The 14,052-nt window shown below is 44.0% G+C and overlaps 2 protein-coding genes across 3 annotated transcripts in view; both read right to left on the bottom strand.

Moving 5' to 3' along the window:
• Positions 1 to 1,148: 1,148 nt before the first annotated feature.
• On the bottom strand, positions 1,149 to 3,442 carry CCNO (cyclin O). Its single transcript, XM_042028345.1, has 3 exons — positions 2,348 to 3,442; positions 2,079 to 2,264; positions 1,149 to 1,925 (listed from the first exon to the last, which is right to left on the bottom strand). Exons 1-3 carry the CDS (start codon positions 2,717 to 2,719, stop codon positions 1,440 to 1,442), a joined length of 1,044 nt encoding a protein of 347 aa, XP_041884279.1. The 5' UTR covers positions 2,720 to 3,442; the 3' UTR covers positions 1,149 to 1,439.
• Positions 3,443 to 3,547: 105 nt separating this feature from the next.
• The window catches only part of DHX29 (DExH-box helicase 29), a 29,065-nt gene continuing 18,560 nt past the window's right edge, over positions 3,548 to 14,052 (bottom strand). For both annotated transcript variants that reach the window (XM_042028341.1, XM_042028342.1), the window contains 6 exons: positions 11,345 to 11,481; positions 10,621 to 10,714; positions 9,582 to 9,884; positions 8,129 to 8,260; positions 6,498 to 6,594; positions 3,548 to 5,750 (listed from right to left, as the gene is read on the bottom strand). In XM_042028341.1, the coding sequence (XP_041884275.1) occupies positions 5,695 to 5,750; positions 6,498 to 6,594; positions 8,129 to 8,260; positions 9,582 to 9,884; positions 10,621 to 10,714; positions 11,345 to 11,481 (819 nt within the window). In that variant the 3' untranslated portion in view covers positions 3,548 to 5,694. The remainder of the gene's footprint in view (positions 5,751 to 6,497; positions 6,595 to 8,128; positions 8,261 to 9,581; positions 9,885 to 10,620; positions 10,715 to 11,344; positions 11,482 to 14,052) is intronic.

The raw sequence follows: 14,052 nt of genomic DNA, 5'->3' as shown, positions 1-14,052 counted from the left end.
GGGGGGCCGCGGCCATGCCGGGGACTGCCCGCCCGCCTTCACTCCCCCGGGGCGCCGAATCCTCCCGCCGCCGCCCCGGGCTGCGCCGGCGGCTCCCGCGCCCGCGGAACCCTTCCCCGCGCCCGCGGAGCCTGGGCGGGTCGAGGGGGCTGCCCCGGAGGGAAACTTGAGGAGAGGCGCTGCCGGCCCCGCCACCACTGCCGCCCGTCCCCCCAGCACCTCATTGCCGCTCCCAGCCCCGCGGGTCTCTGCCGGGCAGCGCGAGCATCAGCCTGGGGGCTGGGCTGGTTTTTATAATGATGTTTGTTAAATGTCGTTACAGGGGTAGGGGCCGGGCTGGTTTTTATAACGATGGTTTTTAAATGTCTTTACAGAGGTAGGGGCCGTCTGCGTTGAAAGCCAAGGGGCACAGGGGAGTGTGTATGAAAAAACCCGCCCATGGAATCTTGACTGTACCGATCCGTCCACCGGCACAGGGTACACTCACACCGGCAGAGGGTCCCACCCGCTGCTAGGAAAAGTCCAGCTGAAATCACCGGCGGGGCTGGCGGAGGATGAGCTGCCCCTTATTCCCTTGTGGTGGTCTTGTAGGCATTTTCTGTAACAGCAGTGTCGACAAAGGTTTCCTCGCTCTGCCTCACCACCTGACGGCAGGCCACTTGGAGCGCCGCCCGGTGCCCGGGTCCCCCCTGCCCTGAAAGGCGAGCACTCCCGAGGGCAGCTCTAGGTGTCTGTGAGGTCTTTTAACACCACTTTTGTGCACAGATATAAAGGAAGAAATTTAAATATTTTACAACACTATGACTGTTTTCTGCCCTTGAATGTTTCCCGTGCTACAGTGCCAACCATCTTAGGAGAGTGCATCTGGATTATAGACCTGCTAGAAAACTAAACAAACAAACCAACCTAGATGTTATTATTATTCCACACTTTGTTTTCCTACACTTATGTCAGTGCATCTAAATTGTTTTTTCCCCGAGCCATGACCAAGCCAGCGGGTGCCAGTTTGAACCAGGGAATGACACTATTGGGCATCTTTTTTGGGGGGGGGGGGGATTGAGTTAACTGACGAGGTGAATTCGTTATGTGCCAATGTGTTTCCTCTCCCACCTGTGTACACATACCGCCAGCAAATAAACGAATAGAGGTAACAAGCAGAAAAGCGTTTATTCAACATTCAGTTGGTCCTTACACCGTTATCTTTATGGACCACCCTCCAAATAAATAACACAGTACGTGAGATTCAGTGTATTATTTACATGCTGGATTTTTTTAAAAAAATAGCAAAGGGACAGTGCAGGTGACATGTCACATAAAATCTTTTGCAAAACGCCATCTAATTTTTAAGCTCCAACGACACTAAGGCTTAGTGGATCACACTACACCGACTCTGTGGAGCACAGACGCCGAGACAGAGCCGCCGCCACCACCACCCGCTGTCAGCCGTCATCCCCAAGCCAGGGGCACTTCTGGGCCACCTCCGAGGGCAGGAGGAGAGACAGGGACCGCCCGTTCAGAGACACCAGGAGCTGCAGCTGGTCCATGCAGTCCCGCAGGAGCTCCTCCGGATAGCCGCTGACTCGGAGGTCCAGGGGGCTGAGGTGGCGCAGGAGGCGGTCCGCCAGCCCCAGGCTGCTGGCTGCCAGCAGGGAGGGCGCGTATTTGGTGAAGGCATAGTCAGCCAGGCTGAGCTCTGCGACGCCCGCCGCCAGGCTCCGGGCGGCCGCCGCCTCCCCCGCGTCGGTCCCCCGAGCTTCCAGCCGCACCTGGCTGAAGTGTTCCAGGAAGAAGCTGACGGTGGGCGCCGCCAGGTCGAAGTGAAGGCGATGCAGGACGATGCACTCCAGGTTACGGAGCTGCTGGCGGGTGAAGGCGTCGCAGCAGAGGGCGAGAAGCTCCTTCACGCTAGGGGGGTGCACCTCCACCTGCGAGGGGGGACAGGACTGAGGACGCTGCCGCTGGGAAGCAGCGCAGGGGAGCTGGCGCGGAGGCCGGCCTGTCTGGGGCCCCCTCGGGCTGGCCTCGGCGGGCTGCAGAGACCCTGGCGGCGGGGCAGCCGGGCACCGCGGCCGCCCTACCTGCTTGGAGGCGATGAGCAGCGCCGTCACCCCCAGGAGCTGGAAGCAGTCGGCTGCCACAGGAGTGGTGGCGAGAAAGCGGTCGAGGATGTTGACGGCCAGGCAGAGTGACTCGAAGGAGAGCCCGAAGTGCCGGTGAACAGGGATGAGCCAGCTGACCAGCTTGCAGCGCGCCTCCGCCGTCACCTACGGCACCGGCAGCGGGGGTCAGGCGGGGCCGATCCCGGGCTACCCCGCCCGCTCCCCGCCGCCGGCCTCGCTGTCCCCACCTGCGGCTGCCGGGCGAGCGGCTCCCGCGGCTGGAAGCGGCTCTCCAGCCCCTTACGGGACCGGTACCAGCTCTCCCCGTAGTCGCGGAAAGCCTGCAGCTCCTGAGCGCTCTCCCCCGCCGCCGCCGCCGTCCCCAGGCGGCGCCGCCGTGCCGGGCGCCGCGGGCAGCTCCCGGGGGAGCCGCCGGGCCCCTGACGTTCCGGGGTGCCGCCGCGCCGCCCGGTCGCCGCCGTCACCATGGAGTGGGCGGCCGCGCCTGCTCCGCTCCGGTTGCGGCGGCGGCTATTTGAGCGGCGTAGTCGCCGCCGAGCTGTCACTGCCCGCCTCCCGGGCACGCCTCCCCGCCCGTCCCGGGGAGGTCGTCTGGGCATTTAGGGGACCACCGTCTCCAAAACAAAATCCGAGCCGCCGAAATGTCTGTCTCTTCTCTACCGCTTACCCTCAGGCTAGAAGGCTGTGGTGGAGTCGCCGTGTGACTGTGACCTCCCGAAGACGGGCCCCTCGCTCTGGCAGGGCACAGAGAGCAAAGCGGGCAGCAGTGCCGTAAACCCAGGGCAGAGCATGGAGCCAGCCAGCTGAAGCTGCTGCATCTGTTTTGCCATTACAAAAGCAGGTGTCTCTCCAGCTCCTAGCAGTTCAACTCGGAACCCCACAAGCTTTAACAGCTACTGATCACTCCCCATAACTAACACTTTTCACTGCAGGTCACCAGAAACAGCACAAATACACCAGGAGAGATACCTGGGAATGCTGGAGCTCCCCGGGCAATCTGGGGCTCAGTTACACTTCCATCCATGAATAGAGAACTATTTTAAACAGCCGAATGCAGGGAAATCAAAATAGTCCTGCACTCCATCCACCAATTTATAATGCGCTATAGCCGTGGAAAGACCTGGAGAAAGAAAAAACAAACCTCTTCTGGGTTAAGCGCTGGGAAAGATACCAGCGGGAAACAAGAGCTTCAAGCAGCCCATGATCCAGAAGCAAAAGAGGGGAGGAGGTGGGAATTCTACAACGTGAATGGCAGGAGCAGAAACTCCTCTCCGAGGTGAGGACAGAGACCAGGAGAACAAGCTGCCTTAAAAAAAAAACCAAAACACACATTGCAGACCACAGCTGAGACTACAGTGACCAAGACCCAGAAGAGATAGTGAGTGGTCTTGTGTCCAACAAATGCCTTGAGAAAAGTAACACAAAGGTGTTAAGAGAAGTCTTTATTAAATAAATAGAGCAAAAGAGAAAGATCATTCACCCAAAAGAGTACAGGCACAAAAGTTGCTCATGTATACTGCAGAAGCAGAAAGCCAGCATAGTATTTGTTTTTTTGTTTTGGTTTTTTTTCTTGTTGTTTTTTTTTTAAGATAACTGTGCTTATCTGTACACCACAGTGTAACCTTAATCTGTTTTGCAGAAAACTGTTGCTCACGCATATCGTGCAATGTCCCAGCTATTACAATATATCCCCTTAATTTATTTCAGTTATTTATTTAAAAGATTACAAAGCAGAGCATGCTAGAAAAACGAAGAATAACTCTGAATTTCAACATTACCACCCATAAATGGAAAAAAACCTCCTATTCATCACAGTTGAATGAGGGAGAAGAACTCAAACTCGATTCACACATTCCCTAGGATCTAACCATTTGAGACCAATAACCCCTTTCCAAAATTCAAACCCAAAAGAAAGAGGAGCTTGCTAGTTACTGAATTACTGAAATGTTTTTCTAACTCATTTTTCCAAAGGATACAAGTAAAATATCTCAACCAAAACAAAACTTAGGAAATTTGTTTAGGGTACAGATTTAGCTTGTATCTTCAATGAATATAATTTACACTTCAGTGTGGTTTTGACTTCAGTGTGGGAATACTGAAGGCAAAGTTGAGGTCTTATGGTCTAAGATCAAAACTTCCTATTCAAATGCTTCCTTGCCTAAATGGTGGCGTGAAAAACCCCCAAAACTCACTTCCTGTCTCCTATGAAATCAGGACTATCACTGGATTATCATAACGTACAAAAGAGTAACAGATGTGATCCCTGTTCCCTCAGAACTGTTAGCAAACTTTCCTCTTCCAGAACTAAGTGTAAGCTAATATACACAAGCTGGACAGCAATACCAGTTCTGCTATGATAATCTAAATGGACAGGGTCCATAGATCTTGCATTTTTATGCATTCATTTTCCTCAGGGCCCTTTCTGTACACAATTAACCTCAGCTGTATAAAATCTTTTATTTTTCAGATTAAACCGAAGTTGTCATCTACACTGTACCTCTGTCTGTAAAGACAGTTCCTACTTGACAGCAACTGTTTAATGGCAAACCCTCCCCACCAATATATTCCTTATTTTTGAAAGCTGAGTTGGCAATCTAAAATTGCACTTCATAACTGGAAATAGTGTGGATAGGTGGAATATAAGATCATCTGATTAATTAAGCTACTCAGTTAAGGATTATTCAGTATTAAAGAAACAAGAAACAAAGGATCACACAAATATACAGTCATTGTGAGGAAGTACGGTAGGAGAGAACTGCCACTGGAAGTTTCCACTACGAGCTTCTCTGGTATTTCCTTGAAGAGGGTCAACATGAACTTTGACCAACAAAGGGAAAAAAATCCCATGATCATCACTTGAAGGGGGGCTTGCAGAACTATGCAAAACTTAACATACAAAAAAGGGACAGCAAAATATAGTACAGTTGCAGGAGTTGCAAGGATCAGGGTAAATAGGGAGTAGCAACTGTGAAAAGAGGCACATCCTCTGTTTGGGAGGATCTGCTGGTCAGTACACGCCTCACCGAGCACTTGTTCACAGCAGTCCATACTATCACCTTATAGAGCATCTTCTTAATGTAAGTCATACAGAAAAAATAAGACTTCCCTAACATGTATTGGTTTAATACTGTAAATTCATAGTTCCAAAAAAAAATCATCCCTTATGAAACCCATATGAGAAACATTTGTCTTCTGTTTGCACACATGGAATTCTACTCAGCTAAGATTCTGGACTGAATCTTTAATCATCAGTACATACTGCACTGATGGCATGATTAGCACATTAAGCTAAAAAAAGAGGACTTGTTCACGGCCATGTCTCTTTTGAAAATAAACTGCTTGCAGTTATCGTTCAAACAGACAAATGGCACCAAATATATTGTAAAGGCTAAACATATTCAATGTTCATCTTTAAACTGATAAAGAGAAAGACTGATCCTATGTAAAAACATGCAGTCTATCCCCATCATGGCTGGTATCAATCACACGAAGAATTTAAAAACTTTCAATTAATGTTGGAGTGCATATTTCCCCTGCAATTACTGAAGCTCTGATTTGTTAGTGATTTCTGGTTTCAGTTACCATTTTCTGTTTTTATCAGCTCTTTGATGATGTATAAGACTTTGTCATCTAGAAAAGAAAACAAACAAAATGGGTGAAAAAACAGTGAGTTTAAAAATTGATCCCCAAAACCCCAAAAAAATGGTAAGAGAAGTCTAGCTCTCACCAACTTAAATTTCTAATGTTTTAGGCTACTCCAGAATCTAAAGCAAGACAAGCGATTACCATTTGGCAAGCAAAAGGACCAACAGTATCTACACAGTACATCATTATAAAATTATCCAATGAACGGCCAATGACCATTTCAGTATTTCACAAAAAAGATTGGGAAAGTGGTGGGTTAACTACAGATACATCAGCATACAGGAACTCCCTTTCTTCCCCACCTACAATATGCTCCTGAACATCCAGTGTCCAAAGTTTAAATTGTGCTCCACTATCTCTTACTTTTGGGAACCAACATGCAGTTGGTTAACCTAGATTTTGAGACAACTTGCACAACATTTACAAGTCATCCACACCTAGGATTCTCCACACACAGTCTCAATGCTGTTTTGAGATGCACGCCTCACCATTACTACCACTACCTTGCATGTTACTGTCAGGGATACCTTTAAAACAACAGTTGTGCAGATCTTCATACGTCTGGGGTGAGCCACATAATATATGTAGTTAGTAATCACTTTTTGGACGCCTCTTAATGGAACATTCATGTCACACATGCTACTATGTGAGGATGCAGTGTACTAACAATTCCTCAGATTTGCCACAAGGTCCACTTAAACAGTAGTGCCAGCAATGCAGCAATAAAGTTACCTTCAAGTGACATTTTGGGATTTTCAAGCTTCTTCTTTAAAACGGACTCAATGAGAACTCTCAGCTGTTTGAAAATTACTGCTATCTTAACAGGAGCCTATAAAGAAAAAACATTTGCATTGTCAGACATTTCATACCAAAATATAGCTCATAATATTACTCTACATATAAACAGAAGTTTGTAGTAAGATTCCTGCAAACATGATGCACATACATGACTCTTAATGGTAATGACAACCATGATGGATAGTATACTCATGAAATGACTGGGCTTACATTATGCCTTAGCTTTAAGCACCAATTGTTCATAGTATCAAAGCCTGAAGAACAGCAGCTCAGAAGGGTTCCCACACAACCAGTGTAAGAGGAAATTATTACTTTACCAAAAAGCCACCCAATTAATCGCCTTTTCTGCCCCAAGGTAACAAAGCTCATGTTACATTTATATCTGAAATAAAATAGCTACACATTTCCCTCTTGGGAGGTCTACCAGGCCTTCTGAGAAAGCAATCATGAGCCCTTCCTAAATCTCACTAGGAATTTGGATACCCAAAGCTGAACCCTCTCCCAGAAATATTTAATTTTATCCTTCCCTCCCTATTTCAGTCTTTATTTCATTTATATGCTGCCTTTAGTCCAACAAGTAGCTGCTATGGCAGAAGCACAAAATGCAATGTATTCTGCTTAGCATCTCAGTAGAAAAGTAGAAATTCTGAAACACTCTGTAAGATGTGACTAACCCAGCAACTGCGCCACTGTAGCAATCCAGGGACCAGGAAAAAAAGCTCCAACAAACCCACAAGGGACCTGCTTTCTAAAATTCCCTATTCATGATAAGCAGTGAATTCAATTAGATGGTTGCTTACTTGGATCAGCAGACTGCAAAAGATGGTTTTGTTGCTGATAGTTGTCTTTGAGAGTAGCACATAGCCCACAGGAGCACAGAAAATTGTAACCAAGTAGCTGTCAGGATAGCAAAACCCACTACTTGCCATTTACCAGAATTCACAGAGGATCTTTTCATGACAACTGTTTTGTCTGCAAAAATATGCTAGGAAAACGCTCTCAGCCTTTCCATTTCCAAATAAAGCTTTCACGTATGGAAAGGAAAAAACCTAATCAAGGAAACCAAACACCCCAAACCCAAGTAAGCAGCAATTTTACAATACGGATTTTTTTCTTTTTCAAATAACTCCATCTGCACTATAAAGTAGTATACAGTATACAGTAGTGTGCTAAAGACGAATATGTAGTTACAAGATTATAAGATTGTAGGAAAGGGTAATATAAAAACAGTACACTCCTCTGCTTTCAGTGCAAGCTCTATAAAAAAAAGGCTTAGTCTGCATCCACTTTCAATACTTTTCTGAAAGAACACTTTCTTCTTGAAGAGAGAGGGAACTGATTTGTTGCAAACCACATATGACACGTCTATTCTTTTGAGTGTGATTTATTAAGATTTCATCACATGTATATAAAATTTCCCATCATTCTTTTTAATTTTCTCCCCCTTTCTTCCTTCTTTTCTCCATCTTCCATATACAGTGGTCTGAATCAAGCTGATACATCAACTGAGTAATACAAAAGCCCACGGAACCATAAAAGGTAGTTTAGTTGTAACTCCAACGCACCTGAAAATGGATCCAACCATCAACTGTCAGGAGACGCTCGCGATGCTGCACTTCTATATCCCCACCAAAAAGCAAAATGGGAAAGGGGGATATTAAAGTAGTCTCTCTCAGATACACCCTGGCGTACCTCACCTGCATATAAACAAACATAAACAAATAAAAGCAAAAACAAAAAATCCTAAACCATGTAACATCTATAACAATAAATCTGATTGCTACTTCTACCCGCAAAAAATACTTTTATTTTTCTTTTTTAAGATGCAACCAACAAAAGTTATTGGACACGATCAATAGCTATTTGTCTGCCTTACACCACTTAAAATAATTCACCTCTAAGTAAGTGGCAGGCTTATATGCTGGAAGTTAGCTAAAGCCCCAGTTACCTTCTTAAAGCTCAAATGGAAAGGTAATGTTAGCCTAGTGGTGTTCACAGAAGCTACATTAAAAGTAATAAAACTACTGAGGTAAAAGGGAGGAAAAGCTCTTTCATTATACATTCTTCTTGGGAGCAGCTATTTTTTCAATTTATCTGCATCCACATACGCACATGCATAAATGTGGTACACCCAGACATACACTGCATGAAGTACGGGGCTCAGCATGTGCTGCTTCTGGCTTTGGAGCATCTCAAAGACAGAATGAGGTGAAATGAGTTGTAGTGGGAAGAATGGACATAAAAAGAGTGCACCCCCACACAAAATTGCAGACTTTTTCTGCCCTACTGTTCATGGAATAACTTACCTACCTTAGCTGCTGTCTTGTCATCAGACTATGATGTTCTTGGGGGCAAGAAGTACTTTCAGGTCTCAAAAAATACTATCACTTTATACGTATTAAAAAGTCTAATGCTTTCTGCTTCTCTACAGTAAATTTGGCCAATAAGCAACTGCTGTCAAACTTCTGTTACACCAGAAATGTAACTAAATACAAACACTTGAATTCAGCAAATACCTGACAAGGTTTTCTGTTGAAAGGGAAAGAAAGTGACAGGGAAAATAATGCAATTCACTTAGGGAGTTCAGCAGTCCATTACAGAATTGGTTATTTTATTACTGGGTTAAGTCAGTACCAAATTTCAAAACCTTAGAACAGTGAAAAAGTAGACTTTGAAAAGTTACTACTACATTTTACTGTGTAAAGTAATACTAAAATCAACAAGACTGTACTTAAAAAGTCAATTATATTATTAAGTTAAATGATACAAAGAAAATGCCTTTCATTTATAGCTATCAGTTTCACCATGAACATATTTGTTCATGATCTTCAGCTTTACCTTCTTGTTCTTCAGCACTCAGATGACTCATTTTTATGGTTTTTAGGATCATTAGATAATAAAAGACTCTTTAAGATAAAACATTTAGATATTAAATAACATACACTAGTTTAAAGTATACTAGAGGTGTAACTCCACCTTTACACAAACTATTAGCTGCATTCACTATCTTCAACTCACCTTCTCCTGGTAAAGCAGCCATCCATATGTCTGCAAGTCTCGATTTACAGAGGAGGGATGAACTTGCGCTTTACCCTGAGCAGTTTCTACCATGCAAGCCAGCTTCTCTGTAATATCCACAGACTTTGCATACAGTATTTTTCCTACATTGTCATAGAGCCCTGCAGTCAACACAGCTTTAAGAAGAGCTATTTCACTGGGAGACGGGGATTGTGTGGCTCCATTTCCATCCCATCCACACTGCATTGAAGGTGCTGTGAACCCTGCTGCTCTGACCAGCCTTATGAGTTCTTGCTTCACATCCTGAAATTAGGATATTAGTTAAGTTTTTAATTCAAAAATTACATACTTCACTTCAGCAACAGGAAATGACATTTCATCTGAATTATTCATGCTCTCCAAGGGAAAGTCCCTTACTAGAAAAACCACTTGTGTTTTCTGCAGCCACACTGGAATCCTAGCTATTTCTATGAGAAAAACATCATCTATAAAACAATCTGATATCTGGAATATAGGATTAGACATATGGAAATACATATGCTGCAAATACTAAATCTCTACTTGTAGTTAAAATGAAAAAGATATAGCTACATCAAAGATCCAGTTCTGCTTAGAAGTACTCAGTCACCCAAACTTAAAAAGATCAATTAAAACATTTTCTTACCAAAACTAAGAGGTTATTCACATAAGTTTGTGGCTCATCTTTTAAATTAACTGTTAATAGATATGTTATTGATATCAAGAATAATATAAATATTTTAATTCATGAAGTTTTGATCGTCTGATGGAAGTAAGGCCTAGCTTCTCCAATGGCAGTGACTACAAAACTGTTTACCAAAGCGTGCATATCAAAACTCAAATACAAACACAGCTGCTTTGATTGAGAGTGCACATTTCATCAGTCCCTAGAATTCCACTTGCTTTTATCTTGTCTAAATAGTAACTGTGATGTATCACCTCTTTAAAAGGGAATGACATTTTCAGAGGAAAATTTTAACAAATAACTTATGAGTGCAGAGCAGAACATAGAATGCTTTACCTCCAGAGTTAACAGCGACGTCCTATTAAGAAAATTTCTTCTGCAATAAGTCATTTCAGCACGATATCCCCCTTCCTGTCGAGCCCTTTTCCACCTAAGGAAAAAACTGTGTCTTATTAGAGCAGGAAGAAACCCATCAAGACTATAACAACAAATGTGGCACTAAGTTAAAAAAGAATAATGTATTTTGGTAAGCATTCTCCACTCTAACGTAAGTTGTATTAATGAAGATGAATACTGTTGGTCTAAGGGCACTCCAGAGAACATGCCTGTAACATAGATTTGACAGATACTAACAAAAATACAAGGTGATTTACTCTCAAAACCCACATTTCTGCCTGTCTTGACAGTCAAAACAAAATTCAGATTTAGTGGTAATACCCTAAAAAGGAAAAAACCTGTATGTCATTTTATACATTTGTGCTTTATCAAATACAAAATATTCTGGTCAAAATACCACAAACAGCAAACAAAATACTTTAAACACTAGGATAAACCCACACAGTAAACCTCTATAGGTGTGTAAGCATAGTTAAAAGAAGTTGAAGAACAACATACTAAGCAAGCTATCCATTTGTGTTACAGTATTGGCAATCTATTGCTACTCCGAAGAGAAAAAACTTGAAGTGAAAGCAGTTCCAGAGATATTAAGGATTCTTCACATAACTGCATTACTTAAGTGTTATCTGCTACTAGTTACGAGCATAGGAGAACCATCACTTACCCCAGATAAGCATTGTAGATTGTTATATGGTCTGAAACTGCCATAGCTAGAGATGATTTTGCAAGATCTGCTTCATCTTTTTGACCAATAGGTGTAGTAAATGGGGATTTTTCTGTCATAACAGCAGCCAGAGTTGCCTGCAATTATAAAGTACACATCAGTTAAAAATATTTTATTATAAGCTTACAGGTTTGTAATACAAATAGTCTTAAATTTTGTTTTGCCAATATCAGAATTACAGGCTTGGGTTGCAAGGGACCTTAAAGATAAACTAGTTTCAAGCCCCTGCTATAGGCAGGGACACCTTCTACTAAACCATGTTGCTCAAAGCCCCACCCAACCTGGCCTTGAACACTTCCAGGGATGGGACATCCACAACTTCTCTGGTCAACCTGTTCCAGTGCCTCACCACCCTCACAGTAAAGAATTTCTTCCTAATATCAAAACAAAACCAATCCTCTTTCAGTTTAAACCATTCCCTCTTGTCCTATAACCATATGCCCTTGTAAGAGGTTCCTCTCCAATGCCCTTCAGATACTGAAAAGCTGCAATTAGGTCATCCTGAAGCCTTCTCTTCTACAGGCTGAACAAGCCCAATTCTCTCAGTCTCCTCAAAGGAGAGGTACTCCAATCCTCTCCAGTCATCTTTGTGATAACCTCTGGACTCACTCCAACAGGTCCACGTCCTTCTTGTGTTGGAGACCTGGAGTCACATACAGTGGTCCAGATGGATCTCAGCAGAGCAGAGCAGAAGGGCAGAATCCCCTCCCTCCCTTGCTGCCCACACTGCTCTGGATGCAGCCTAGGACACGTTTGGCTCTCTGGGCTGTGAGTGCCCATGGCTGGGTCATGTCCAGCCTCTCATCCACCAGCACTCCCAAGTCCTTCTCTCCAGGCTGCTCTCAGTCTGTTCATGCCCAGCCTGAGTTTATACCAGGGTTTGTCCTGACCCTGGCGCAGCACCAGCACTTGGCCTTGTGAGCTTCGCATCTGCCCACTTCTCCAGGTCCCTCTGGATGACATCCCATCCTTCAGGTGCGTCAAAAGCACCACTCAGCTCGGGGTCATCTTCAGATTTGCTGAGGGTGCACTCAACGTCTTCATCTATGCCACTGATGAAGACACTAAATAACATTGGTCCCAATACAGACCCCTGAGGGCACCACTTGTCACTGATGTCCATCAAGACTCTGAGCCATTAACCATCACCTTCTGGGTGGGACTGTACAACCACTTTCTTATCCATCTAATAGTTTATCCACTGAATCCATCTCTCTCCAATTTAGAGAGAAGCATGTTGTGGGGGACCATGTTAAAGGCTTTACAGAAAGTCCAGATAAACAAATATGTAGCCTTTCCCTTACCCACTGATGTGGTCACTCCACGACAGAAAGCCACTGGGTTGGGCAGACAGGACTTGCCCTTGGTTAAGCCATGCTGCTGTCTCGAATCACCTCCCTGTCCTCCAAGTGCCACAGTGTATTTCTAGGAGGATCTGTTCCATGATCTTCCCAGGTACAGAATTGAAGCTGACAGCTTAGTAGTTCCCAAGTAGTTCCCTCTTATCTACTTATTAAAAAAAAGATGGGTACAATGTTTCCCCTTCTCTAGTCACCTGGGACTTCACCTGACTGCAGTAAAAGAGGTTGCCATTGAAGACTGAGGCAAAAACATTGCTGAGTACCTCAACCCTCTCCTCATCTGTTGTTACCATTTCATCAGCTGTGGCACATTTTCTTTGACCTTCCTTTTCTGGCTGACACAGCTGTACAACCTCTTCTTACTCTTCTTTGTGTCCCTTACCACGTTCAGCTCCATCTTTGCCACGGTCTTCCTCACGCCATCCCTTACACAACTAGACAGCATCCCTATACTCTTTCCAGGACACCTGTCCTTGCTTCTGCGCTGCTTGTGCATTTACTTGTTGCCCTTGAGCTGGGCCAGCAGGTCTCCCCTCAGGCCCATCGACTGTATTCCCTGCCTGACTTCTTGCACCTGAGAAATAGTAGCTCTTGTACTCTAAGAAGAGTATATAATATTTAATTATAGCTTATCTTCTACTAAGTCTCAAGGAAAACTCAGCACCATAAGAATTCCTTATATAGAATTCAGCACTTGCTTATATTAAAGCCACCATTTATATAGTGTTTTACATGCAAGGATAAAAACCATTAAATCTCAAAACTCACATGAAATATTTTATCAAGTGACAGGGCAATGAAGGTCAGATTAATCAACTGCTTTAGGTTATAACACATTAAAAGGAGACATCAAGAATTTTAACTTTCACATTCCAGGAACTAACATACTCATGTTTTCTCCTAATTTGCAGTGAATTAAATGGATTAGGTGAAAATAAAAACCATGCCACAGCCTTTATAAATAAATTAATTATTTGCAATCAATTAATTTGTAGTAACTCTGATAATGTTCTTGGCCACAAACTGCGGGGTAGCCCAGACTGCCCAACCCACACGTAAGAGGAAGTTTTCTTTAAATGTCAGATTCCCTGGGAGCACCATGGATAGAACTGGAGAGCAAGCCTGATTATCCACTGTGGAGAGTTCCTAGGAGTTCAGAATCATAGAATCATTTTAGGTCAAAAAAGACCTTTAAGATCATTGAGTCCAACCAAAGAACACTTACGTTATTCCCCTCCATGATGTCTGGGTGCCCTCACCCTAAACATTTTAACTTCTTGCATCATC

This window comes from Corvus kubaryi, unplaced genomic scaffold (genome assembly GCF_017639235.1).
Source record: "Corvus kubaryi isolate FWS band 111438036 unplaced genomic scaffold, C.kubaryi_AGA036_p1.0 37308, whole genome shotgun sequence".
In the NCBI taxonomy this organism is placed as follows: Eukaryota; Metazoa; Chordata; class Aves; order Passeriformes; family Corvidae; genus Corvus; species Corvus kubaryi.
The sequence above is the reverse complement of the archived record's forward strand: the minus strand, read 5'-3'. Positions and strand labels throughout refer to the sequence as shown.

Bases quoted from the DNA above. Each gene is read 5' to 3' on its own strand.
- CCNO (XM_042028345.1), bottom strand. From the start codon at position 2,719: ATGCCCAGACGACCTCCCCGGGACGGGCGGGGAGGCGTGCCCGGGAGG. The intron at 2,265-2,347 runs GTGGGGACAGCG...CCGGTGCCGTAG, and splicing joins CGCTCGCCCGGCAGCCGCAG to GTGACGGCGGAGGCGCGCTG. The intron at 1,926-2,078 runs GTAGGGCGGCCG...CCCCCCTCGCAG, and splicing joins TGCTCATCGCCTCCAAGCAG to GTGGAGGTGCACCCCCCTAG.